The sequence below is a fragment of the Balaenoptera physalus genome, assembly GCF_965194825.1.
Source record: "Balaenoptera physalus genome assembly, chromosome: 20".
NCBI classification, from domain to species: Eukaryota; Metazoa; Chordata; class Mammalia; order Artiodactyla; family Balaenopteridae; genus Balaenoptera; species Balaenoptera physalus.
Window position 1 is genome coordinate 58694470 of NC_138901.1, and position 26883 is coordinate 58721352.

The window sequence follows — 26883 nt, forward strand, 5'->3', positions numbered from 1 at the left end:
AAAAAGCTAGATTATGAATTTTTGCTTAGTTGGGGGAGAAATAAAGATAAAATGGGGCTGATGGATATGGAAGAAGTAAAAGGTCAGAATACTGGAGGTGCCAGTGAGATTGAAGAATTGTTATGTTGGGGATAGTCCAACAATCAAGCTAGCAAATCAAGACAGAGATGCTTGATTTGGTGACTTAGAAGGTTGGGCGTTTCCTAGAGTGAGGCTGTGGAAGAGATGGAGTGGAGGTGAAGGAAGTGGAGGGTGGGAGTCAGTGTATTGGATGAATCATTTGGGTGGACACTGAAGACTCCCAGGAATGTAGTGAGAACTGGGTGGAGAGAGAAGTGGTGCCCAAATCTTCAATGAATGAAAAGTCAGTAGATGACAGCAGTAGGTATGATGAATAGCAGAATAGTATGAATCTCAAAGAAGCAAGAGCTTTCTGTAAGAGGATAAATAGCAGTGGGGGTCGAGGGGGTTATCATTTCTAGGTCAGGACTAAGGTATTCTTAAAACATGAGCGAATAATGGTCAACTTTTACAAAAGCTTCCAGGGAAGCATTGTTCTCAGGGTGGGGGGGCGGGGGCAGATTTCAGTTCAAGCCAAGAGGCGGGGAATGTTACAAGGGGCATAAGAAATCTCATGTTTTCCAGGAGAGTCAGTATTAAGTGAGGTCCAACCAGAGCCTACCTTTCCTTCCTGCTTCTTTGCATAACATTTGTCCATTTATCTATTCATTTTTCTCATTAAGTCAATAGCCAAATGAAATGGCAATGTGGGATTGGAATATTAGGTTGTAACCATTGGCAGAAAATTGGATAATATGTTAAGGACTGCTTTATAAATTATTTTAAAGTGCAACTCAGGATGTAGCATTAGAGTAAACAGTTGTCTCTAATGATCGATAGAAAATAGAGGGTGATATGTAACATCCTGGAGGGAATCTTCCCCAGGAGCTGAGGTCCAGAGGGTGCAGTTGGATAATTTAACCTACTAGATAATAAAATCAAAAACATTTAATTGTGTATTGTTCCTTTTAAATAGGTGTGTAATGTTCTTGTAAGACCTTTGTTGTACGCATTCCTAATAGACAAGATGCTTGCTATTTTACCTGCTCCCTGCCTGTTAAAAATGAGATAAGTAGAAGGCCCATGCTAGCCTCAGCACATGTAAATCTGTAGTAGTAATACCAATTAGAGTAATGATGATAGTAATTGCCATACACTATAGAAAGGCACAAAGATAAAATAATGAGAGTAGGGAACTGACTTTTTAAAAATATTAATTAACCTTCTATTGCCAGCAGAAGTACTGGGAGAAAGCCTTGTAAAAGGTACAGAAGTTTCCAAAGAGGTAGAACAAATACTGAAAATATATCCATTCGTAATTCCTGTTTACCATGCTAATGTACTAACAAGCAAGGAGGCTCAGTGAAACAAACAACAGAACATCTGTAGGTAACAAAAAAACTAAAAATTCCGGAAAATCTGTAGAACATATTTCCCTCTCAAGGGGTCTGAATCCCAACTTAGTGGAGAGTTTACATTTCAAATATTTTTGAGTGTCTATTCCAATTTTTTTAAACTTTTTCTTTTCTTTTATGTAGGTAATTAGTGTTTTAATTTATTTTTACTCAGTCTTAGGATCAAGGATTTCCTATCGTTTTATGAAGAGAGTAACTTCATTAAGAGAAATCCGTTTTCTGATAAGTAGCTGCTGCTCTGCCAGGTGGAGTTTAGTCTATGCTCTGTATACCCTATATCTTTTATGCCTAAGGTCTGCCTCTAGGCTTCACCTGCTTCCCCATGTATGGTGTTTAGGGTTTTTCCTAACGAGGATTGGCCTGGCTGCTCCTGCCATGTTTTATTCTTGGTGACTAAATTCTTCTCCATAAGATATAAGTAAAATGTTTGTTTGTTTGTTTGTTTCTTGTTGCCTAAAAAGATAAATTGACGCAGTGTAAAAAAGAGACACAAGTTCTTTGTAGATAAATTTTTTATCTGCAAAAATCATAAGTACAAAACAGAGTGACAAAGATTTTCACATTTTGTGCATTTCTTTGGTCACTTTTTCGCATTTGGATGAATCACTCTTCACTTATGATTTTTGGGTGAATCTCCCGGCTCTTCACCCGCAGCTTGTTGACCTGGGACTCAGGCAATGTCAGCCCGTTCCTCGGCCTCCTCCAGCTCGTGCTGGAGCTTGTGGAATTTGGAGAGATTGACATTGGATTGTTCCTCCTGAGAATAAATGGAAATGCATTTATGAGGGGAAAAAGTTCAGAATTTCTAATTTCTTAGATCAATGGGTCTTGAATTTCTTTTTACTTAAAAATGGTTCACTCTAGTCAACCTTTTAAAAAGCCTAGAGAAATGCTCTTGAATTTTTTTTTTTTTTAAATTAACTGCACTCATCCTTCTTGAAGTCATGGGTAGCAAGGAAGGACAGGTGACATTTGTCTCCAAGTTGTTCTAAAAGTTCTCCTCTTATAACATCTAAACATTTTAGAGCTACTATTAAATATGCCAGGTTTCCAGCCTCTTTTTTCCCCCCAGAATTCTGAGAATGGAACCAGACCTCTTAAAAATGCAGGTATACAATCTATATTATACCAAACTAGTACCCTTGAATATAAATTATTGTCACTTGAGTATAAATTATTGCCACTTAATGCAGTTTAGAAATTAATCAAGAAGTTGGTTGTTTGCTAAAATAGTCTATGTGGTCCCTGATTATATTTGAATAAAGAGCAGGAAATTTGAGAAGGCCAGTTCTAGTTTAGTCTCTTAGTAATCATTCTTTTTAAAAAGGCTCATTAGGAGCCGTCCAAAATATGGCATTCAAATTTAGAACATTTAGAAAACTTTGGGTCACTAAATAATAGAGCTTGAGAAAAACCCCAGATCTTCCTCTTACAGATGAGGAAAATAGGAGCCAGAGAAAGGTTGTCTCTCTCTCTCTGTCTCTCTTTCTCAGACCATAGAGATCAGGGGAAAAAATAAACCCATATATGAACAGAGGAACTAATTTGTGATAGGTAGGTATGTATATCCATACTTCCATACTTAGGAAGTTGATATTATTTGATTATCATTTCAGATAAATCACAGGCTGAGGAAATGAGGTGAGGTGGAGTGCCAAGGATTTAGTGGTCTGAACATCACCGAGACCTTCTGACACTTAATATTTAACTGCTTACTTGACACCTTCATTTGTGTATATAATGGTATTTCAAACACTGTTTCCAAAGCAGAATTCCTGTTTCCTTCTTGGCCTGCAGATATGTTCCTCCTTTAGTTCCCCATTTTAGTAAGTATTATGCCATCCACCTGGTTACTCACATCACAAACCTGATTAATTACCCTTGCTTTCCTTTCTCTGTCCTCCCAAGCAAAACCTATTAGCATGTCTTGCAGTTTCTACCTCCAGAATCTATCTTGAATCTCTCCACATTGTCTCTATCTGCTCCACAAGCCACTGGACCACTTGAAAATCCTCTTAAAATGTCTTCCTGTACCTAACTGTGTTGTCTGACAATCCATTCTCCACGTAGTAGCCAGAATACTCTTTTTAAATAAATATAAATCAGGGCATGACCAACCCAGCTTAAACCCTCCTGTGGCTTCCCCAGTGTTCCATTGTGCCTCGAATAAAAACCAGACTTTTTATCATTGCCTAGAAGACCCCCATGACCCGCCCCCTGCCCAGAGCTCCAGCTCCATCTCAGCTGCTGTCTCCCTTGTTCTTCCTGCCTCTTGGACCGGACTCTTTTCCACTCAACAGCTTTGCATTTGCTCTTCCTCCTCCCTAGAACATTCTCCCCTGGCTCATCAAGTGGTTGGTTTCTTCTCATTTCAGATCTTCACTGAATCATTTTTGTTGATCCTTCCTTATTTTACCCTTCTTTCTGTCATCCCTTTAACTAAATTGGCTTGGACATATCTGAGAACAGGAGGCAGGCCCATCACCCCCAAGGGGTTCTGAACTCACCGCTTCCTCAGCTTGTCTCTTGTAAGCTTTCACCTTTGCTTGCAGTTTATCCACCAGATCCTGGAGCCTGAGAATGTTCTTGCGGTCCTCCTCAGTCTGGAGTATTTTCAAGAGTTAAGTTTCTTGAAAGTACATTTCAAGATGCCATCACATTTTGTTGTACATTTGGTTTTTGATCCCTTGTAGACTAGGGGAAAACTGAGACAGGACATTTTCCTTACTTGGTAAGTAAGTTCCTTTACTCTTCTCTCATGTTTGCATAGACCCTTGACAGTTTCAACATTGCGCTTCTGTTCACTTTCAACTTCTCCTTCGAGTTCACGTACCTGCAGGAAGATGGGCATTTTAGAGATGTTTACTAGGATCCATTCACTCGGTGGATTTCTACTTCTTCAGATGACCCATAGCACTTCTTTTACTCTGCCTTATGTGGAGTACTTGATGCCTTAGTCTAATCACCCCTTATACGGTCTTGGACACCAAGGAATATCTCTTGTTCATCTTTGTATGCCTCACATCATCTAGCAGTGCTAGGTATTAAAAATCGTGCATTGGATTGGAATGAGATGGGAATACGCTGATCAGAAGACCCACCCTGGCCTCCAGCTTCTGCATCTGCTTCTTGCCGCCTTTCAGGGCCAGCTGCTCAGCCTTGTCCAGGCGGTGCTGCAGGTCCTTCACCGTCTGCTCCAGGTTCTTCTTCATCCGCTCCAGGTGGGCGCTGGTGTCCTGCTCCTTCTTCAGCTCCTCGGCCATCATGGCCGCCTAATTAGCAGTAAAACAAAACCAGTAGAGAGAACTGAGACAGCCCATCAAGATTCTAGCGTGACCACCCCCGTGTGGCCCTCTGCTCACGTCAGTGATGGCCTTCTCGGCGTTCTCTTCTGCGTTGTGAGCTTCCTGGATAATGTCCTCCATCTCTCCCTGGATTTGGGAGATGTCTGACTCCAGCTTCTTTTTCGTGTTGATCAGGCTGGTGTTCTGTTTAAAATATCAAATTTAGAAATACTAAGTACATGAGAGCAAAATTACAATGTCCAATGTTCTAATGAACCCACAAACTAATTAATTAAGGTAACTAATTAGTATCCTTTCTTGTTCCATAAATTGTCTGAGTTGACAATATACTTTTAGAAGACAGTCAACTCTGAATGTCACAGTTCATATAAACAAAAGTATTGTTAATCCAAAGATATTACATATTTTAAACTGTAACGTCCGTAAAACGTTATGCATAAATTTTTAGATAGTACTAAGATTTGAGCAAGAATATCATTTTCAGTCCACTTTATTTTTTACTTTTATGTTATACTCACCTGGGTGTGCAGGAGCTGGACGCGCTCGCTGGCGTCCAGGAGCTCCTGCTCTGCCATCTTCCTGCTCCTCTCCGTCTGCTCCAGGGTGGCCCGCAGCTCCTCGATCTCGGCCTGCAGCAGGTTGGCTCTGCGCTCCACAATCGCCAGCTGCTCCTTCAGGTCCTCTTGGCCCCGGAGAGCATCATCCAGGTGGAGCTGGGTATCCTGTGGAATGAACGATCATTGAGACACCTTGTTCTCAGGGCTGCAGTCACCCCAACTGCCCTGGGACCGTCTCCTGAGCCCATTTACCTTGAGGATGGCTTGGGTGTTCCTGTAGTTCTTCAGGGCCTCAGCAGCCGTGCGGTTGGCGTGGTTCAGCTGGATTTCCATTTCGTTGAGGTCTCCCTCCATCTTCTTCTTGAGCCTGATGGCATCATTTCTGCTCCGGATCTCAGCATCCAGCATGCTCTGCATGGTCTCCACGACTCTAATGTGGTTCCTCTTCAGCTGGTCAATTTCCTCATCCTTTTCAGCGATTTTCCTGTCAACTTCAGACTTGACTTGGTTCAACTCCAGCTGGATGCGCAGGATCTTTCCCTCCTCGTGTTCAAGAGATGCCTTAATGACAGCAAGGGGTGACATTAGCAGGGAACGGAAGTGCGTAGTATTCTAGAGATAGGAAATAGTTCCTACCTTTGTGCTGCTATAACGCATCTTTATTCCATTGTTACAGAAATTTCTGCGATGTGTTGTTGTTGGTTTTGTATAATTCTGTCTCCCCAGCTAGCTAATGCCCATGGGGGCAGGGCCCTTAACTTACTCATCTTTGTTTTCTCGGTGTCTAGCACACAGTTCCTGATGTCCGGTTATGCTAGTTGTATGCATGGTCAGCATTCCATCCTCATATTTATTACCCAGAGTAAAAATTGTTTTTCTTTTCTCTTGATTCACCTATTCTTGCATGTATTAGATCTTAATTCCTCTCAAAATGGTTTTAGAGTCTACAATAAAATGTCTACCTCTGCCTCTTCTAAAGCAGCCTGAATTTCAGACTTTTCTTGTTCCACTTGTTTCTTTATTTTCTCCAGTTCATTTATACTTTTCCCTCCTTCTGCAATCTGCTCAATGAGGTCAGAAATCTCCTCTGTTCGTGAAAAATAAAAATGTAAAAATGCATTCAGTGAGAGAAAACATTCTTTCAAATCTTTTGTTGAAGAAAAGGTAAAGTGTACTCACGTTGCAAATTCTTGTTTTCCCGCTTCAAGGTTTCAAGTTGGTCTAAGGATTCCTCATAAGCATTCTTAACCTTGAACAGCTCTGTGCTGAGGGCGCGGGACTCCTTCTGGGAAGCTTCAAGTTCAGCACGAGTTTCTTCATACTTCTGTTTCCATTCTGATAGGACCTGAGGGGCAAGGAATGGTCAAGAAATTGGGTGGAGAAAGTTTGATGGGATGAAAACCATTTATTCGGACAACTTTCAAACAGAGTTGAGATGATCGGGGACTGAAAACTAATTATGAATGAGAAGAGTAGAAAACACAGGAGTCCCCCCTCCTCCCCACCTACTCATGGAGCAGGAGCTGCTGAGAAGAGCCCTCGGATGGTTTGAATAGGCACATGGAAGGTGGGAGGCTATCCTTAATCACACGTTGAATGCTGAGACAGAAACTGATGCAGAAATTACCTTATCGAAGTTCCTTTGCTTTTTGTCCAGGGCTGCACAGGCGGCATTTGTCCTCTCCACATCAATCATGAGGTCCTCGACCTCATTCTGAAGCCGCTGCTTGGTCTTCTCAAGGGAAGCGCATTTGGCATTCACAGCTTCTACGTGTTCCTCGGCATCTTTCAGACGCTGGGCCAGCTGCTTCCTAAAAAGTGAAATAAGGACAATAGAAGTGAATGGTCACTCAGAAACTCTTCTAAGGCATCCACCAAAACATTATAATTCCTATCTGACTCTACATTATTCACAGAATAAATGACTAGATCTCTCCTTAAACTTTCTCTTGAATGAGCAGGTCCCTTCCTTAAACTTTCTGTTGAATAAGAGTCTCCCTCTTAACTTCAATCTTGAACTTTTGATTGCATTGACTATTTAGATCTTTAATAACAATATGTGTTATTTCTTATTACAGAGCTTAATGTCTACTTTTTAGTCTTTAACGCTGTATTCTTTTTTCCTCTACAAATAACCGTGTTTTTACATCTCAGAAGAGGGAGTTGTGCTTTAAAGTCTGATTATTTTTCTCTTACATATCTGTCACCCTGGACCGATTTTTCCATTAATGGCTTAGAGGGCGGAGCAGCACGGGAGAGTATAATTGACTCTTATTCTACCTACACCTGTATGGATAGGATGATGTCAGAAGTTCCCCTTTTAAAAAATAATCATTCAGCTTCCTCTTGCCTTATGTCCTTTTTCCTTCTACCCTCTAACTTAATTTCTTTCCCTAGACAACCTAGAGTATTTGTTTTTCTTGCTTAGGTTTATGTCATGCATGATTTTTCCTAGGTTTTTATTTGGGGAGCAATGGACATTTGCCCATGTGGTATTTAATATCAGGTGCACTTTGATTGTTAACAGAGCTATTTTCATTTTAGGTAATTCTAGAACATACTTGGCCTCCTCCAGCTCCTCTGTGCGCTGGATGGCATCCATCTCATATTTGATCCTCCACTGGGCCACCTCAATGTTCACCTTGGACATTGACCTCTGCAGCTCAGCCTTGGCTTCCTGCTCCTCCTCATACTGTTCCCGCAGCAGGTCACAGTCGTGGCGGGCTGACTGCAGGGCGTGGGCCAGGGCGTTCTTGGCCTGAGAACATAGAGATGGGTGACTTAATTTTATATCTTTAAAGTGATGTTTAGTCCCTAAGCTCCTGTAGGCCACCAGAAGAAAATCTGTAGAAGTAAGCAGAAAACAATCTCAAAAGCAAGGATAATGACAGAAACAACAACAGCTGTGAGTAGGGCTAACCTTTATCTCCTCTTCAAGCTGCCTTTTCAGTTCTTCTGTCTGTTGTGTGAATGCTTGTTTGCCCCTCGAGAGCTGAGAAACTAATGAGTCCTTTTCATCTAGCTGGCGTGAGTATTCACCTATAAAGATCAAGAGCCAGAAAACTCAACCTTACTTTGGAAATTAAAGCTCTAAATTACAAACTGGAGCAGGGAAAGGGAGCTGGGTCTGAAACATGATGGAGAGTGTGGATTTTAGCAAACCACCAATTTCCACTTCAACCCTGGTGAGGACGTCTATGTGAAAATGAGAAGTAGGGAAGACATTGAGGCAGATTACATGCTTCTGAACAACACAAAAGATTTGGGGAGATATTTCAAACTATTTGATCACAGTAGAAATTGGTGAAGAAATATGTGAAAAAAAACGTGAATCAAACTAACAAAAAATATTCCAGTGTTTTTTGTGTAAGGCAACAGTGTTGTACTAGTTTACCTTTCACTGAAACTTGATTGAAACCGAATTTATTCTTTGGAAAATAGGAGACTTTGAGCAGTTCCCTCTGAAATGATGTTCGAAGGAAAATCCTGGAAGAATTTTTATATTAAGAAACAATCAAGTGTCTTTCCACCCCAAGGACGAGTTGGTTTGTGGATAACTAATCAGTCCTTAAACTAAGTGGCATTTAAATTTGTCTCCCATTCTTTAAGCACCATAATTCAGAAAATACACTATATAGTTGACTGTCGAACAATCGGGGTTAGGGGTTTCGACCCTCTGTGCGGTTGCAAATCCGCTTATAACTTTACAGTCAGCCCTCTTTTTGACATCCATGGATTCAGCCAACTGAGGATCACCTAGTACTGTAGTGCGTTTTTATAGAAAAAAAAAATCACGTGTAAGTGGACCCACACTGTTCAAACCTGTGTTGTTCAAGGGTCAACTGTATTATGTTAAAAAGAGAGAAAACACTTCCAGCACCATTTTTGAACTGGTTACCTGGAAGCCTTATCTCTTTAACATTTAATAAGAATCACAGCTTTCAATTTTTTTTTTTTTTCATACCACTAAATTACTAGGAGTAAACATGTAATGAGGAGAAGAAACTACAGGGAGCATTCTGATTATTTGCGAATACAGTTTTTCTTTTTCATAAAGTGTACTTATCAACTGTATACCAATAATAAAAGCCTTACTTGAGCTTTGTTCTAGAAAGAACAATATTTGAATGACTATGAAAGAGTAAAGTGGTTCTCCAACAATTTGATCTACCTATTACGTTAATGGTCCAAATGACCCACAAAACAATTTCCATCTTGTTACCTCTCACCTGGGGAGGAGAACTTTGGTAGAAAGTTGGACAAGTTGATAGGGGGAGGAGTAAATGCAGAGACCCTCCAGTTTGGATAATCAAAAGTCTATGTACCTCACTTGAATGCTCCTGGCTGGATTGTGGTCCTGAATATTTCCCTACTTAACTGTGGTGCTACCGGCAATCGGCAAGACTTCAGGGAAAAGACTGGAGTAAGCGTTCTTGGACAGGTCATTTCATCACTACCATAATCCGACATCTTTAAAATGGGGATAACATTACACAGACTAATGAGGGTAAAAAGGTAATTAACTTGTGGAAGCACTTTGAAAAGCAAAAGTAAATACTGTCAGGATACACTTTTTTATTAGATAACTTTCAGATGAGAGTGAAATCTGCTTTAAAGTGTTAAAAAACAAAAGAGCCTGGGTCTCTATTTAAAAGAAAACAAACCCAAAACCAAAAAGACAGAAAGGAAGAAAGTAGTCCATGCTGGTGGTCAATAAGGTGTTCATATGAGCGGCACCTCCCAGGGAGGTCATATGTGAGCTCAGGTAACTCAATGTAGAGTTTTTCAGCAACTGGATAGCCAAGATAAATGTATCATTCAAGGTCAACACTGGTGGATGGCCCACCTGATTCCGTCTGCAGGCGTGCTCTCTGAGCCGTCAGGTCATTGATCAGCCGCTGCTGCTCTTCCTCCTTTGCCTTAAGTTCACTCACTTGGTCTTCTAGAGCGCGGCACATCTTTTCAAGGTTTCCCTGCATTCAAAAAGTGGTAAACGGCATCTTAAGCAAGTATTTGGACCATAGAAATTTGCAATAATCTAAGCATTCCATAGGAGCTGCAATACTCATTTATTTTGAGAAGAAACTACCTTTACAAAAAAAAAAAACAACAACTGAGGCCTTAGTTTGTGATGGAAAGAGTAACAAGACACATAGTCTAAACCTACTGCCACGAAATTGCTTTGTGAAACTAAGCCTTTACTCAGTTGGCTTATCGGTGATATGAGAATAGTGACACTTGATGACTCAGCTCATGAAACTTCTTTGAGAAGCAGATTATGTATTTGTGCTTAAGGGAAAAACACAAAGCCTAATCAAGGTGAGGCGTTTTAAAAATTTCGAAATACATCATTGAATTGTATTTTTTATTGGAAAGAACTGAGTTTTCAGGATGCATATCCTTCGGGGACAGCTATTCTCCTGTAAAGAGGGCGCACGTGGCCCCATCACATGGGAGTTGCCCTTCCTGCGACCAGCCTCCTGCCATAGTCTCCTCCTGCCAGGTACTAGTGATTCTTGAAAGGCTCACTCACACCTGTCCTCCAGAAATCTCTTTAAGACTTAAATCATGATTGTACCTTGGCTTTGGAGACAGTCTCCATGTTGCTAGCAAGGTCATCAGTCTCCATCTTCAGCTCACTCTTCTCCTTCTCCAGCTTCTGCTTGACCCTCTGCAGGTTGTCAACCTGCTCCCCCAGCTCGGCCACACTGTCCGCGTGCTTCTTCCTCAGCGTGGCCGCCGTGGCCTCGTGCTGCAGGGTGGCCTCCTCCAGGTCCCTGCGCATTTTCTGGAACTCAGCCTCCCGCTTCTTGTTCATCTCAATCTGGACCGAAGTGGCCCCGCCAGCCTCTTCCAGCCGCTCGCTGATCTCCTCCAGCTCCTGGGAGAGGTCCGAACGCTGCTTCTCTGCTTTGGCGCGGGAGGCCCGCTCTGCCTCGATCTCCTCCTCCAGCTCCTCGATGTGGGCCTGGCAGTGGGGAAAAGCTCAACGTTAGCTCCTTTGTGTTAGTATTTTGTCATGTTGAATGAGACTGATGGAAATCATGGACTTACCTGTAACTCCTTGATCTTCTTCTGCAGTTGAATGCCAAGTGCTTGTTCATCTTCAGTCTTGCTTTGCAGACGGCTCATTTCAAACTCTTTCCTGTTAGGAGAGCAACACATTAGCTCATACTCTGTCCCCTTGCCAGTCTTCTTCTCTATGTGTAACTGAACGTTTTTGTACTGCTGGTGTTGAGGAAGTGCTAAGTGCATGTTTTACAAGTCAGTACTGTACCATTTTCATTAAATACAAAAGTTAAAGATGTCATTATTTGTTTTTTTCTGTGTGCTGTGAAGTAATATTTTTGAGATCCAGACAACGAGCAGGTTACAATAGAATTCTCTCATACTCACTTTTTGAGTTTTTCATCAAGTTGCTGCTTATCATTTTCTATATCCATTGTGGATTCTTGGGCCAATTTTAGGTCACCCTCCAGCTTCCTCTTGGCTCTCTGTAAGTCCATGCGCAGTTTCTTTTCTTGTTCCAGAGATCCTTCAAGCTAAAGATAAATAATGTTGAGTCATAAGGATTGCTTAGCTTCCCTTTGAAGAAAATAATTTCCTTGATAATCCTAGACTTGCGTCATCCACTTGCTGCTCTAGCTTGGCTTTAGCTTTGTTCAGGGTGTTCACTTTGTCCTCTTCTGCCGCAGGTCATCCAGGGTCCGCTGGTGGGCCTCCTGGAGTGCCTTCTTTTCCCTGGTCAGCTTAGCTATGACTTCGTCCAGGCCTGCCATCTCTTCTGTGAGGTTTTTCACCTAGAAAGGTTAAGGAAGAGATTATCTCTGCTCTAAAGCAGCTTAGTTAGATGGCAGAGTCTCTATATGCTGTATACAAATACATTTCATACCTTGTTCTCTGTGGCATGTTTCTCCTTCTCAACCTTGACCAGTGTCACCTGAAGGTCATCTATGTCTTTCTTCAGTTCTGAACATTCGTCCTCCAGTTTCCTCTTCCTGGCCGTCAGCTCAGCATTGATCTCTTCCTCATTCCCAGCTCTCTCAGTCACTTTCTTGATCTTTGCCTCGAGCTGGATATTGGTTTTGATCAGCTGGTTACATCTATCTTCTGCATCAGCCAATGTATCTGCTTCCTGAGAAGGGACAGTAGACACTTTTAGATCTTGTTCTGTGGACATTTTCAGATTTTATTAAGATTTTGAAACCAAACAAATAACTTGTGCTTTAAAGCTTTAGGTTAATTTTTATTAGCTTTCCATCATTTAGGAAATATTTATTGGGCACTCCACTTATGGCACTGGAGATTTTTAAAAAAGGAATTGGTCATAATTCCTGGTGAATTTATAATAAAATTATACTTATTAATGATGGGGTTCAGGATACACTATCCCAAAGTATGGTACCTTGGCATAATGAATATCTTAAGCTAGAGGAGTTTGAGAAAAGAGCAGAAATAGGAAGCCCACCCTGACCCATTCCCCTCACCCTTCTTCCCTGAAACAGGTCATAAAACTTCCATGTGGAAGGTCCCCTCCCTGTACTGGGAGGAAAGAAGACATTCTTATCACAAGAGGTAGGGAATTTAGGACTGAGGAGGCTGTGTAAACGAACCTTGTTAAACTAACCCTTATCTTCCTAGTTATTTCTTCATCACTTACTATCCCAGTCCAGACCCCTTTGTCTTGTCAATTCTTCACACATTTATCATTTCTTTGTCTAAAGGGTATAAAAGCTCCATGCTCTGGTCACTTCTTTAGGTCTTTATTCTCTTGTGAAAGCTCCCTTGTACACATAAAAATTAAATAAAATTTGTTTGTTTTTCTCCTGTCAATCTATCTTTGTCAGTTTAATTTTCAGACCCAGCCAAGGAACCAAGAGGGTCAAGGAAATTTTTTTTTACTCCCCTGCATGATAACCTGTGTTTAATGTGTTGGTATATAATTTCAGTTAGTTTTCTTTATTTAATATTATTTTCCAGAAAAGTTTAGTATATGGAAAGCAAAGAAAATGGTTGGGTATTTAGCAGAAAAGTGAATTAAAGGGAAGACACATGCTACAGTGACAGAGTGGGTGGAATTAAGGGAGCATGCGGAAGAACTAAGGGGAACGGAACATTTTAGAAGGTGGTGCAAGAGAAGTAGCAAACGTGTTTCTCAGGAGAAGAAATAGGAGTTGGAATATAAATCCTCTGAGGGCAGGGACTATGTCTCTTGCTCAAAGTTGTATCCCTAATGCTTGGAACTTCATGAAATATTTATTAAATGGGTAGTTGACAGAGTAATGTTGAAAAGAAGTCATATTAGACTGAGAGGAGTATACTTAGATCAGTTATACTGATTATACTTGGATCATATTATACTGAGAGAAATTAACTTCCATACAATTATCTCTTGATTCTTGAAGATGTGATGAACCCCTCCTCAATTTGGAAAACCTTTGTCTCCATAAACCACAAGGGAAGTCAGTGCCAGCCTAGGTATTTATAATTCATTTTTCTTTAATTTTTCTAGTTATGTGTCTAAAACCTGTGCGCCCACTGGAACCAGTGCAGATTCCCTTCTGAATTCAGAGAACTGGAGAGTAGCTTTTAATGTTTCTGTTGTTGATTTCAGTGGTGGCAGCTGAAATTTTCTCGTCATTTGGGTCACAGAAATGGGTTAGACAGTGGTGTTGATCAAATATTTCTTCTCAAGCCTCTGGATATTTCTTGGGACCTCAAAACAAGAACATCGGTACTATTTCTCATGCTTTGCCTAATTGACACTATTTATAGAAAGCATTGCCATTATCTTTGCAATGATCTTATTCTTTCAGGTCCTAGAGACTTTCTGAAGACATAGTTGAGAGGGAAATTGCCAGGGGACCATAGATTTTAAAATTCAGAATATGGGTTTCGAGTTGATACGTTCTCATCATAAAGTCTCCTCGCTCTTCACTGTCAACATTGTTCTTTCTTCGCTGCTCTTATTTGCATTTTTCAGCAGGGAGAATCTTAGGGAACAAAGATCACTTTATTTACTGCCCATATTTTGCTAGGAGAAACAACAGGGGGAAAGGAAAAATGTTTTTATTTTTCCCTTGTCAACAGAAAGGAATCCTACCACAGAGCTTTTTAGTAATATTGTATATGAAATGTTATGGAACATTCTGAGGAGTTGTGAATTAAGAAAGATTGATAATCAGTCCGTTAATAAGGTGGAATTTAGACTCTCCCCTAGCAACTGCTGAATCGAAATTCTAGCATCAGATTGCAAGCAATGGCTTCTGATACTCACAGATTGAACCTGGAGCTGCAGGTCATTTTTCTCTTTCTCAAATCAGAATTTCAATTTTCTCTTCAAGTTCTTTCAATTTTGCACTTGACTGATCCAGCTTTTCTTTGGTCTCCTCATCACCTTTCGGGGTGGGCGTCTCCTCTGTCTTTGCACTCTTGAGGAGGACCTTGACTTTGAAATACAGCTTCATCCAGGGCCAGTCTTTCACATTCATGAAAACACGAATATTGTACTAGATACAGAAGATGGACTCTCTGTGATAGGAACAGAAATGTTCAAAGGCAGGTATAACAGGAAACAGAATGAAAAGGCCTAGGCTGATGGGGTTTAGTAACGTTTCCTATTTTACCTCTGCTTCTCCATCTTCTGGTACTCCACTCTTGCCAAGAACCCTCTGCACCTGGCCTGGGTTTGAATAACCAGCTGGGCCACCTTGTTCTCTCGCATCTCCTCTAGTACCCCCAGAAAGCCAGCTTTGAAAAAGACCTGTGCATGGGCAGAGTTGCAGATCAGAAACTTTACATAGACTCCAAAGGGACAGGCATAGTGTCTGGTGGGCCTTAGAGACTATTACCTTGGTTAGACCACATTTGTACTTGGTGTGGTCAATGTCGAGGGACCCAAGGAGCTTCTCAGAAGCATCCTTGCCGTCAGTGAATTGTCCTTCAGGGATTGCACTTGCATTTAATATCTTGTATCTGTTTGAGCCAAACAAATAAATGATACAGCTGTTGTCAGCAACAAGAAATCTTCCTGCCTCAGTATAGAAGCAACTTAACTGTTGGGTAGTCTAACACAGATAAACAGGCAATCATATCTATCTCTTTATCTAGTCTTTGTATATTCAAAGGGTGTCAAACTTTTGGTATATCGATACGGAGTCTTTTAAATTCGTTGCTCTTCAATTTTAATAGAAGTTATAAAGGACAGGATCATTTCATTGAAAAAGGAAATAACAAGAACCTTGTAAAATAATTCCCAGTGCGAAAGTCTGACCTGTATATGAAGTCTGCATGCAGGATTCTGCTTGGGAGCCCCTTACTGAAGACGCGGATGCCCTCCAGCACACCGTTACACCTCAGCTGGTTCAGGACAAGCTCATTATCCATGAACCCTAAAAAGAGATACATTGTCCATATAATAGTCTAATGAGCAGTCACACTAGAGCTTGTCTGGATATCAGAAGTGTCTTACCAGGGGTTTTGGTTACACTGGGGACGATGCACCGTACAAAGTGGGGGTGAGTGCCCCTCAGGCCGGTCATCAGCTTACCCACATTCTCCTGTGGAACCATATGAATATTTGCTTAAAAATGCACTGTTCTTGTACATTCATATTTATAGACATAATTATCATGATCCATGATACTGTTTTAATTTCAATGATTAGTATCCAGATTGAATTTGCAGAGGGTTATCACTGGAAATATCTCTATTTTCCCTATCTTTGTGCCTTATAAACTCGCTGTTGAAGTGGTTATTCATTCCTGTTGAATTTCCTAGCGTATGTTATAAAGTTATGGCATTTTAACATATGGAAATACTCTACCCATAATCTTTTGCCTAGATAATGTGGTCCGATTTACAAAAAACTCAAAATCTCCTTCCAGCTCTCCCATTTCTTTCTTTACCCAACTTTCAATTGTATCTGCTTCTCTAGCACATGCTTATTCCTTATAATTACATAGCTGTGTCTTCCTGCTGGTTTCATAGCAAGGGGCCTTTTAATGCCTTGTTCTGGGAATTGGCAGAAAACGGACAGTCATATTGCCAATGTGAGAGGTTTTCCACCCTATGGAAATCCTGATTTTTCAGAATAACTAGAACTTCAGTTATTCCAGATAGGATTGTCAAAAGATAAGTAAATTTTCCTTAAGAAGCTATTTCTTAATCACACTTGATTTCCTATTTTCTTCTTTAGATCAGCCTCCAAATCCTACCACTATTTTTCTATCCTCACCTTTCAGAATCTACTCATTTCAGTTTTATGCCAATATACACCTACCCCATTTGGACGCTCCCAAAGAAAATCTCATGTTTTGCTTAGTCTTCTCCCAGAAGAAGCTTTTAAGTGTCAGATGACCTTATTTCCCGGCCCCAATATTGAATTTTACCATCTCATACTGACTCTGACCTCCTGGCACCTGTGTCTCCTATATACTGAGCTATCTCTTCCAAGCTACCCCACACCTTCCTGCGAGAGTCAATGCTACCACTACCTGCTGACCTGTCTCCTGGAGCCACATTTAGCTCTAGGATCCTTGCAAGATTATTTACCCTTCCCCACATAGTAAAGTAAAATTTAACTTCCTGAACCTAGTTAGAGAGAGAAAGTGAAGATTGTACCCTGAAGACAGCTGACACGGTCTGGAAAGAAGAACCCTTCTTCTTGCCGCCTTTCTTTGCACCGCCACCCTCTAAGGGGAAGAGAAATCACAAGCACTCATAGTACAGGCTTTCTCTGCCTCAGTTTTATACATTAAGTAAAAGATTAATTCTGTTGATAATTACCTGCTTCAGATGTTTGCTCAGAGAAAAAGAAAGCCAGAATCTTCACTGTGGAATTCTGGTACGGCCCGACCACCGACTCGTTCAGGGGGTCCCTGTTCTTGTGCAGCCAGCCAGTGATGTTGCGGTTCGCGGTGCCGGCGTAGTGCACCAGGGAGGAGTGGGCCTCAGCCCTGCCTTTAACCGCCTTGGGCTTCAGGAAGCAGGGAGACTTTCCAAGATGCTGTTCATACAGCTTGTTCTTGAAGGAGGTGTCTGTGGCCTTGGGGAACATGCACTCCTCTTCCAGGATGGAGAAGATGCCCATAGGCTGAGAGAATGAAAAGAAACATGACACTTGAATTTTGTCTGCCTGTAGAAATAATGGTGGAACACAATGATCCTATTTGAGTAAATTCGTCATTTCATTCTTTACAGTTAGTGAGAACTCATTTCTTTGGTCAGAAGTTGTTAAATCACAAATATTTATCGGGTACCTGTCAAGATCCGGGTGTGGTGTTGGGCTCTGGGATATGATGGAGAGTAAGATAAACAAGGAAGGAGCTCTGGTGGAGTTTGTGTCTTTGCCCCAAAGGCCTTAGAGCAATATTTCTCCAGGTGTGACTTGCAGACGGGTTGTGTCAGAAGCACTTGGTAAAAATGCAGATATTCCAAGGTTCCACCCCACACTTTCCCAAAAGTATTGCTAGGAGTGAGATTAGGGAAATGTGCAGTTTTACCAAAAGTACTTGTGGCAAGTCTTTGACACTACTGAGAGCCTCTTCTTTAAAGCACTAGAAATTCCAATTTCAAACGCCAGCAGTGATGACTCCAAGGCTGACAAAGAGATAAGAAGGAAAACATGCTCTCGTCAGAGCTCTTTTATAAGGAAAGATGGCTTAAGTATCGGGCTTGCATTGCACACTGTGGGGAAATGTAGAGTTCTGGACTCTCTAGAAAAGGTTCAGTCTCCTTTTACCAGAATACCTACCTTGGAGTTGGCAAAGGAATTTTCCTGATTTTAGTTACAAGTAGAAATCTCTTACCAGAGTATACAGCGAGTGTTATGATTTTCTTTTAAATATGGGTCAGCAGTGTGATCTGTGATCTGAGAAAGGGAAGCGAACCTTCTCGAGGATGTCACTGCAGGCGTCCATGTCCTTCCCAACGTCGATGAACGTCCACTCGATGCCCTCCTTCTTGTACTCCTCCTGCTCCAGCACACACACGTGGTGGTTGAAAAACTGTTGCAGTTTCTCGTTGGTGAAGTTGATGCACAGCTGCTCCAGGGTGTTGAACTGGGTATTTCGAATAGCAAAGAGTTTGAGTGAGTTTGGAAAATCCAGTGGAGACTCAGCAAAGCAGACACAAAGCGGAAGGGTGCTTTGGGGCTTGTCATTGATGCCAACAACTCACATGAAAGATCTCAAAGCCAGCGATGTCCAAGACCCCGATGAAGAACTGCCTGGGCTGCTTGGTGTCCAGCTGCTGGTTGATGCGGGTGACCATCCACAGGAACATCTTCTCGTAGACGGCTTTGGCCAGAGCGCCCACTGCATTGTACACCTTCATAGGCAGAGTAATGATCGTTGCTGTTATTAAAGACGTGTCCTGAAGGCCTGGGAAGTGTGAGATTCACAGAGGTTGTGCCATTACCTGCTGCACACTCTGGCCTTTGGTGACATACTCATTGCCGACCTTGACCTTGGGGTAGCAGAGGGCTTGGAGCAGGTCAGCAGAGTTCAGACCCTGGAGAGAGGCAGCCTTTTCAGCAACTGCAGAGACACAATTCAGACATCCAACGTGACCTAGTATGACCCCACAGCTCCTCGGGGCAGAGTAAGGAATGAATCATTCCTGTGTGGGGTTAAATTTGTATGTGGCCATCAGATGCCCAGGTGCAAAGGAGACATGGGTTTGGAGTGGGCTTATTTGCCTATATTCTCTCATTTAACCCAGTTGGAGGTTCATTTGGTACCTTCAGTGCCATCTGGCTCTGCTTGCTCCTCACGCTGCTTTTGCTTGAATTTCATGTTCCCGTAATGCGTTACTGGCCCCGTGAGCTTGAAGATGGACACTTTTTCCTCAGAAGAGAAGCCCACGATGTCAATGGTGCTCTGCCAGGAGAGAGGAGAGGGCAGAATTAGGGCACAAGACACTAACTTATTTAGAAGAACTTATACTGTGTCCTTATTCACACCTACAGCAGGTTGTCGTCGTCATTTCCATGCACAATGACTTATTTTTAGAAAACTGCATGTGTAACTTACGTCTGTGGCCAACAGCTCTTCTGCGTCATCAATGCTAGTGACTGTGATCTCCCCTTGACTGACGAAGGCATAGTCATGTGGGTTGGTGGTGATCATGAGCATTTCTGGGTACATAGAATTCAGGGTGTATGTTTTACATTAGAAGGTGTGCTAATAAAAATTTAAGCTCTTTCATACCAACTAGTTCTGGCTTCTTGTTAGACCTGAGCTGATAAAATATATGGTAGCTTCTTTCTGCCTTTAGCTGGAAAGTGACTCTAGACTTCTCCAGAAGATCTGCGATGGAAAGTAGACTTTGGATTAGAGGGAAAAATGATAAAGTGCCTGGAATGATTTTGGAACTTGGGGTCATAAGCTAAATCTCACTGGCCCCATGAGATGTCAGCTGAATGGTCCCGTGAGGTATCACATATTACGTCTCTACCACTGCGGTTGCTCTTGCCACCTCTAGAAGGAAACTGAAGTTGCCTGGCTCAACACATGTTCATTTCTCATACAGAAGATTCTTGACATTTCAAATATAATTGATTCTTGATAACCTGTTCCTCCTCAGGCTCTCTTCTCGCTTTATAACAGAGGGGTTACTAAGGGCACCGTTTATCAAGGCTCACACTAGGAAGAACTCACATACACTAAACCCAAGTTATATACCCCCAGTCTTAGTTTTTTCTTAGAAAAATTTGAAATTTCTTCTGAGGCTGGCATCCTTCAGATAAGCCCAGCAACTCCTGGCAATTTCTAGAGCACTGTTGGCTCCTGACTGAAGTGGGTGAAGCGCACTGTGGGCTCTGGTTAAGCCTGGCATTACCCACAGGCATGTTTGGCAGTGACTGGTGTTTCACAGGCTCCAGGCTCAGCAGGAGCTGTACGATGTTCCTCCCAACCGTCATTTGTCATTCTTGGATTCTATTTAGGAGGTCCTGTTGCTCACATGTTTCAATATCAGCAGAAGCCAGCCTCCCCGTGCTAAGGAAGTGGATCCTGATGAATTTACCCTTGCAAGTGAAAAAGATGATGTTGTATACAAAACTGTTAGCACACGAGTAACAAGAGCTTGAATTAGTAACTCAGACAGCCTTCTCTGGCATTTGAGAGGACACCTGAGAAAACGCTTCTGTGAGCCACAGACTCACAAAGCGAGAGGAGTTGTCATTCTTCACGGTCTTGGCGTTGCCACAGGCCTCCAGCGGGGGGTTGGCATTCATGATTTGATCTTCCAGACTCCCCTGCAAAGGCAAGAGCAGTCCTCACATGTGGGGCTCGGGAGTTTCTTACTTGACAGCTTGGATTCTGACGTGGCAATCAGACCCACCTGCATTTTGCCAGGAGTAGCTTCCTCCTTCCTCTTCTCCCCAGTGACTGCCGTTGTTGCAAAGTACTGGATCACACGCTTCGTGTTCACTGTCTTCCCAGCCCCGGATTCTCCGCTGTCAAGCAGTGATCAAATATGTGTGAGAAATTAAGCTCTGTGACAAAGGAAACTACTTCCTCCATTAGCATTTACTGTCTTATGCGCCTGTCTTTATATGTCTTTGTCAGAGTGCCCTAGATCTTTCTCTTCAGGCCACATTTAGCCCATATTATTTCTGTTGCTTTGCACTGATAAGCATCTGAGGCAGTCGATCATTAATCATGTAGCACTTATTTCTTGAGTGCTTAAAATGTGTCAGGCTCTCTTCTAGGTGCTAAGGCCGGGCTTCAGGGGTCCGAGAAGCAGCTCCTCAAGCACTATGTAGTAAATGAAACAATTAGTAAGAAACTCTCTGAAGCAAAGCAACTCTCTGAAGAACATTAAAGTGTTCTTCAGCTTCCTTAGACTAAAGATATTCCCAAGTTAGGTCTTTGAAGGAATAGACAGTCCTCAAGTAGGCCTTGGAAATGACCCACTGGTAACATCCGCAAAGTGCCCAGACTTCAGAAGGTGTGTGCTCACTCTCCAGTACTGGGCTCTGGCCGTGTGTGGACATGGTGCTTTATATCTCCCAATCCCTGGAAAGCTCTGGAACTTTTAAGACTGGACTAGCGAACGATGTAATTTGGGACATTGTTATTTTATATTTGGGTGCAATCTGAGCCCTATAATAAGTGATAGCAATATTTAGTTCCAGGCTGATTATGCCATTGCTTTAGTATGGGGCGTGAACTAATTTCTTCTTTTGGATTGTGATTTTCCCAGTGAAAATAAAATAGGAATAAGTCTCAGAATAATAATACATACGTGATTAAGATAGACTGATTCTCTCCATCTAGAAGAAAGACAGTGGACAGTCAGCATATCTACTAGTTACACAAACAAAACTTTCTATAGGGAAACGCTGAGGGCATTGAGTGTAAGTGTCACATTCAGTGGAGTTTTTCTGTATGTTATTGTAAAGTTACACGTGGTGTTGTTATTATGTCTCGTAAGTTGGGGAAGAGAAACGTTAAAATGTGTCGTATTTTAGACTCCTTACGCCCCACAGAAAGTGTGTCCTTCTGGTTTAAAAGAAAGAGCAATCCTTTCCAGAGACACGTTCCCTAGTTGTCATCTGTAGGTTCCAGCGGCCTGCTCTTTGCTGATGAATGCATATAACTGAAAAATGCACAATATGCTAAGGATTTGGACTGTATTTCATAGTTCCAAATAGTGTTAATCAGGCCAAGATTGAGATTTAGTTTCTAAATGGATTATTACACACACACAAGCACGCACACACACACGCGCGTGCACACACACATACACACACACACATCTCTGTCTCAAGGTCCCAGACTGCAACCCTAATTCTGATCAGACTCCCAAAAGCATGCTATGGGGTCAAAGAAAGATCAGGTAAGAGAGGGTACCTCAATCAGAATAAAGTTCTTTTTTTTTTTTTTTAAGTATTTGTTTATTTATTTATTTATGGCTGTGTTGGGTCTTCGTTTCTGTGCGAGGGCTTTCTCTAGTTGTGGCAAGCGGGGGCCACTCTTCATCGCGGTGCGTGGGCCTCTCACTAACGCGGCCTCTCTTGTTGTGGAGCACAGGCTCCAGACGCGCAGGCTGAGTAATTGTGGCTCACGGGCCTAGCTGCCTCGCAGCATGTGGGATCTTCCCAGACCAGGGCTCGAACCCGTGTCCCCTGCATTGGCAGGCAGATTCTCAACCACTGCGCCACCAGGGAAGCCCAGAATAAAGTTCTTTTAAGGGGGGACAGTGACAACTTCCTTTTGAATGCAGTGTCCCCGAATACCATTTTCATTCAGAGAGAGGCTATTTTCTCTGAAATGGGTTCTGATGACTTCAAAGACGTAACAATACTTCTTAAAGTATCTAATTCAAAATCAACAGGAAACTTAGGTACTAAAATGATTGAGCATATATTTTTCATTTCTATTCAGACGATACTATTCAGCTGTGAATTTAACCTTTTTTGTTACTTAAATATCTAAAATCATGTATGTCTAAGCAAGGAGACTGTAAACGAACTTATTAGGGTTGGAGTAGTAGCATAGTCTGGTAAAATCGTGGAGGTAGAATCAGGAGAACTGAGTTTTAATCCCCACTTGACAACGTGTACCTCTCTGTGCTTTAGTCACCTCTTGTGTGCAACTAGTATTTCTAAAGGTCTTTTTAACTTCTCCATTTTGTGATTATCGGTGGTGAAATAATTTGTATGAAAAACCGTCAAGCCACTCAACAGTCAGCATGAACTGATGGCATTGTCTGACATGGGGAAGATGTGGGGTGGGGCCTCCTGGCGCTTTTTGCCTCTGTAGGCAACCACCACCTCTGGGTTGTACACTGGCAGCCACTTGTAGGGGTTGACGGTGACACAGAAGAGGCCTGAGTAGGACTGCACTGTAAAGGAAAAAAAGGAATATAATTATTTCACGGGGACCTTCATAACATACTATTTTTCAAAATATTAACCATCTGCATGAGCAGAGGCCGTGAGAACAAACTCACGTAGATCATCCAGGCTGCGTAACGCTCTTTGAGGTTGTACAGCACTGCTGGCTCGTGCAGGTGGGTCATCATGACCATGTCCTCCATCTTGTCAAATTTGGGAGGGTTCATGAGGAAGACTTCGTCTTCTTTCACAGTTACTATCTGTCAAGTCAAGTAAGAGAAGCCAGGTTGACAAAGGAGTGTCAGCTCCCCTAACTGGCAATGGGGCCCAGTCTAATCCCCTCCAGATGTTTTACTCACATCCCCAGCTTCGGTCTTGGCTGTCACCTTCCCTCCTTCTGTACTCTGCAGGGTTGCTTTCACATAGGACTCCTTAGGGTCTACCACGTAGTTTGTGTTCTTGGCATCAAAAGGCCTATTCTGGGCCTCCGTGCGCTGCTTTTCAGGCATTCGGAGGTGAGGAGCAGCCTCCCCAGAAATGGCCATCTCAGCGTCCGAACTCATGGCTGTGGCTTATTGGTGGCAGCCAAATCAAAGACAGTGCCTGGCAGAGGAAGGAAAGACATTATAGAAAACCAGCAACTGGACCATTCGATTCATGTTAAAAAAAACCCACGACATTATTCCTTGACAAGTTGAGCGCTAGCATCTTGTTGGGTATGGTCAACTCCGTGGCTTGGCTGGAGGTGAAATGTCAGTCTCTGTGTTCTGTGCCAGTGGTGATAGATACTTATTCTTGCATTTGGAAAGAGACTGTTGTTTCTGGCTCATCTACTATATGATGTTGTAGCTCCTTTCTCTGTTTCATTTGCATATTAATCTTAAGAAGCCTCCTATCATCAGCTTATACAGAACACCATGCTAAGATGACTGCAGAATTTCTCCAGCTCTTTCACTTGTAGTTCTTATCTTCCAGTTGGATTATAAGCACCTTGCAGACAGGGAGTGTTTTCCTTCTACGGCACCCTTCACATCTCTTAGAACACATGCTGGGTGTGGGGAAGGACCAAAGTTGGCTTTATAAATTAAAACATCAATAGAAATACGTTGCTAAAGTTATAGGAACTATTTAGTACCTGGTGAAAACCTTTTCATTATAGATTTGGGATTTACAAGGACTACCTAATAAAGGAAAGCAGACATGTGAGGAGCCTTGTTTTGCATTGTTCAGTTAAAAATATCCTATTTTACATCAACTTCTCTTGTTCCTGTGTCATAATTTTGACAAACTCAGTTTCTTCACCTCTCTTTAGTATTTCTCAAAGGCATTATAAAATGTTATTACCTATGTTTTCTTGCTTTATTACTAGTATTCTCATAAAACTTTCAGAAAACTTTTTCTTTTCAAGATCTATCTCCTGCCACTTTAACATTCGTCAATCCTGTGAATAATGATCATATATAACCTATTTTATAATAAAGATATCTTTTTTTTGAACATCTCTATTGGAGTATAATTGCTTTACAATGGTGTGTTAGTTTCTGCTGTATAACAAAGTCAATCAGCTATACATATACACATATCCCCATATCCCCTCCCTCTTGCATCTCCCTCCCTCCCACCCTCCCTATCCCACCCCTCTAGGTGGTCACAAAGCACCGAGCTGATCTCCCTGTGCTATGCGGCTGCTTCCCACCAGCTATCTATTTTACGTTAGGTTGTGTATATATGTCCATGCCTCTCTCTCACTTCGTCCCAGCTTACCCTTCCTCCTCCCTGTGTCCTCAAGTCCATTCTCTACGTCTGCGTCTTTATTCCTGTCCTGCCCCTAGGTTCTTCAGAACCATTGTTTTTTTGTTTTGTTTTTTTTAGATTCCATATGTATGTGTTAGCATACGGTATTTGTTTTTCTCTTTCTGACTTACTTCACTCTGTGTGACAGACTCTAGGTCCATCCACCTCATGACAGATAACTCAATTTCGTTTCTTTTTATGGCTGAGTAATATTTCATTGTATGTATGTGCCACATCTTCTTTATCCATTCATCTGTCGATGGACACTTAGGTTGCTTCCCTGTCCTGGCTATTGTAAATAGTGCTGCAATGAACATTGTGGTACATATCTCTTTTTGAATTATGGTTTTCTTAGGGTATATGCCCAGTAGTGGGATTGCTGGGTCATGTGGTAGTTCTATTTTTAGTTTTTTAAGGAACCTCCATACTGTTTAAAAAGATATCTTTTCAAGGAAAACTCAAAAGCACTTGGGTAATCTTCTCAACATTTTTCTGTTCAAACTACAGTGATTTGGATAGCACAATTAAAATCCTTCATCTTGCTAAAAATGCTCACATTTTTCATATTATATTTTTTTAAATGTCCATTTTACAGAGTGTGAAACAATATGCAGATTTCAGCCACTTTTCCAAGGCAAGGATTCAATCCATTCTATTAATCCATTTAGACAGCATCTCAAGGTTTTTTATATTATATACAGTGGTGAGTAAAAGCTGTGTATAGGAAATTTATTGGTTTGGCCAAAAAGTTTGTTCAGGCTTTTCCATTAAGATGTTACGGAAAAAAACACAAACGAACTTTTTGGCCAACCCAATACATTTTCTCTGTAAATGAACAGCAACACTGTGAAATGTTGTATTGCATATTGTAATTCAATTATTTAAAATACAAACTGCAATGCTGGAAATGGAAAAAATTGTACCTAAAAACTCCTAAAGATTCTGAGAAAGCATTTCATTTATTGCAAAAGATATAAATTAATGAGAACCAGTTTCTAAAGTCTCCCTCAGAGTTTTTCAAGGGAAGCATGAACAGCCATGAAATTGAAATGCTTTTATTTTATAACCTCCACCCCCCCTACCCCCCGCCCCCGACCTCTCTCCAAGCCACTGCAGATTTCCTGCTCCCTGCGAGGAATGAGAAAAATCAGTATCTTACCTTAGAGATGCAACCTTGAAGTGGGTCAGAACTGTAAGAAAAAGAGCAAATTTCTTCGTATTAAATGCTAACAATTCCCAATAATAGCATGAAGGATTCTGAATTGAGAAGCAGGAAATGACTGGGAACACCAAAACATCTAATTAAAATTGCCACGTAGTAAGTTGGTAATTCCCTGGAAGGGCTGCCATGGGCAGTGCGGGCCAGGGTGTGTGGCATGCGTGCGGGCAGCCAGGCGTCCCTGCTGGCCCTTCAGACAGCGCCCTGTCCTCACACACGCTTACCTTGAAGCTTTATGAGGAGAGACAAATCATACTCATTCCAAGGGTACTTTTATAGGGTCGGATATGGAAAACACGTAGCCTCCTCCTCTTTCTTAAATCATATTTGGCAAAACGTGTTTTTGGCAATGAAGGTCTCCCAAGTATAATACCCCTAATATTAAAGATGTTTGCATATAATTAGACATATTTCCTCTCACATTGGGTTAAGTGTATAAATCAATCTACTATAAATAATTTGAGTTGTTGGCAACCTGGAAGTGACTGCCTTTGGAATAATGTAAGGTGTTGTTTCAAAGACAGCTATGCTCTGGATTCCCTGAACTCTGTTGCCTGCTGCTCTTGTGTTTCACTGAATTGCCCACGTGTAGTCTTTTCAACTGCCTGCACAATTGCAGATATTATACTAGGGAGGAAAGTTTCTGCTCTTTACCAGAGAGTCAGAAAAAGATTGTTAGTTTCTCCCA

General features: G+C 41.8%; 1 protein-coding gene and 2 long non-coding RNA genes across 3 annotated transcripts in view; 1 reads left to right on the forward strand and 2 right to left on the reverse strand.

Annotated features, from left to right (window-relative positions):
- Positions 1–26883, forward strand: part of LOC309650283 — a 490920-nt gene that overhangs the window by 425968 nt on the left and 38069 nt on the right. The gene's annotated exons all lie outside the window — the stretch shown is intronic.
- LOC309650286 (myosin-1-like) lies at positions 2064–19487 on the reverse strand. The gene is given in 34 exon segments (XM_082441500.1): positions 2064–2147; positions 2149–2232; positions 3983–4078; positions 4204–4308; positions 4577–4747; positions 4838–4963; positions 5299–5502; positions 5590–5898; positions 6300–6424; positions 6517–6682; positions 6965–7148; positions 7899–8095; positions 8258–8376; positions 10184–10310; positions 10916–11305; positions 11392–11482; positions 11734–11879; positions 11962–12026; positions 12029–12137; positions 12230–12472; positions 14615–14650; positions 14655–14846; positions 14850–14868; positions 14964–15100; positions 15189–15312; positions 15611–15728; positions 15809–15896; positions 16960–17030; positions 17125–17431; positions 18228–18398; positions 18517–18666; positions 18757–18875; positions 19079–19217; positions 19371–19487. Coding segments are annotated over 34 exon segments (4911 nt in total). The 5' UTR covers positions 19485–19487; the 3' UTR covers positions 2064–2078.
- LOC309650296 lies at positions 22236–24780 on the reverse strand. Its single transcript, XR_014257510.1, has 2 exons — positions 23299–24780; positions 22236–23185 (listed from the first exon to the last, which is right to left on the reverse strand). It is a non-coding gene; the product is annotated as an uncharacterized lncRNA (long non-coding RNA).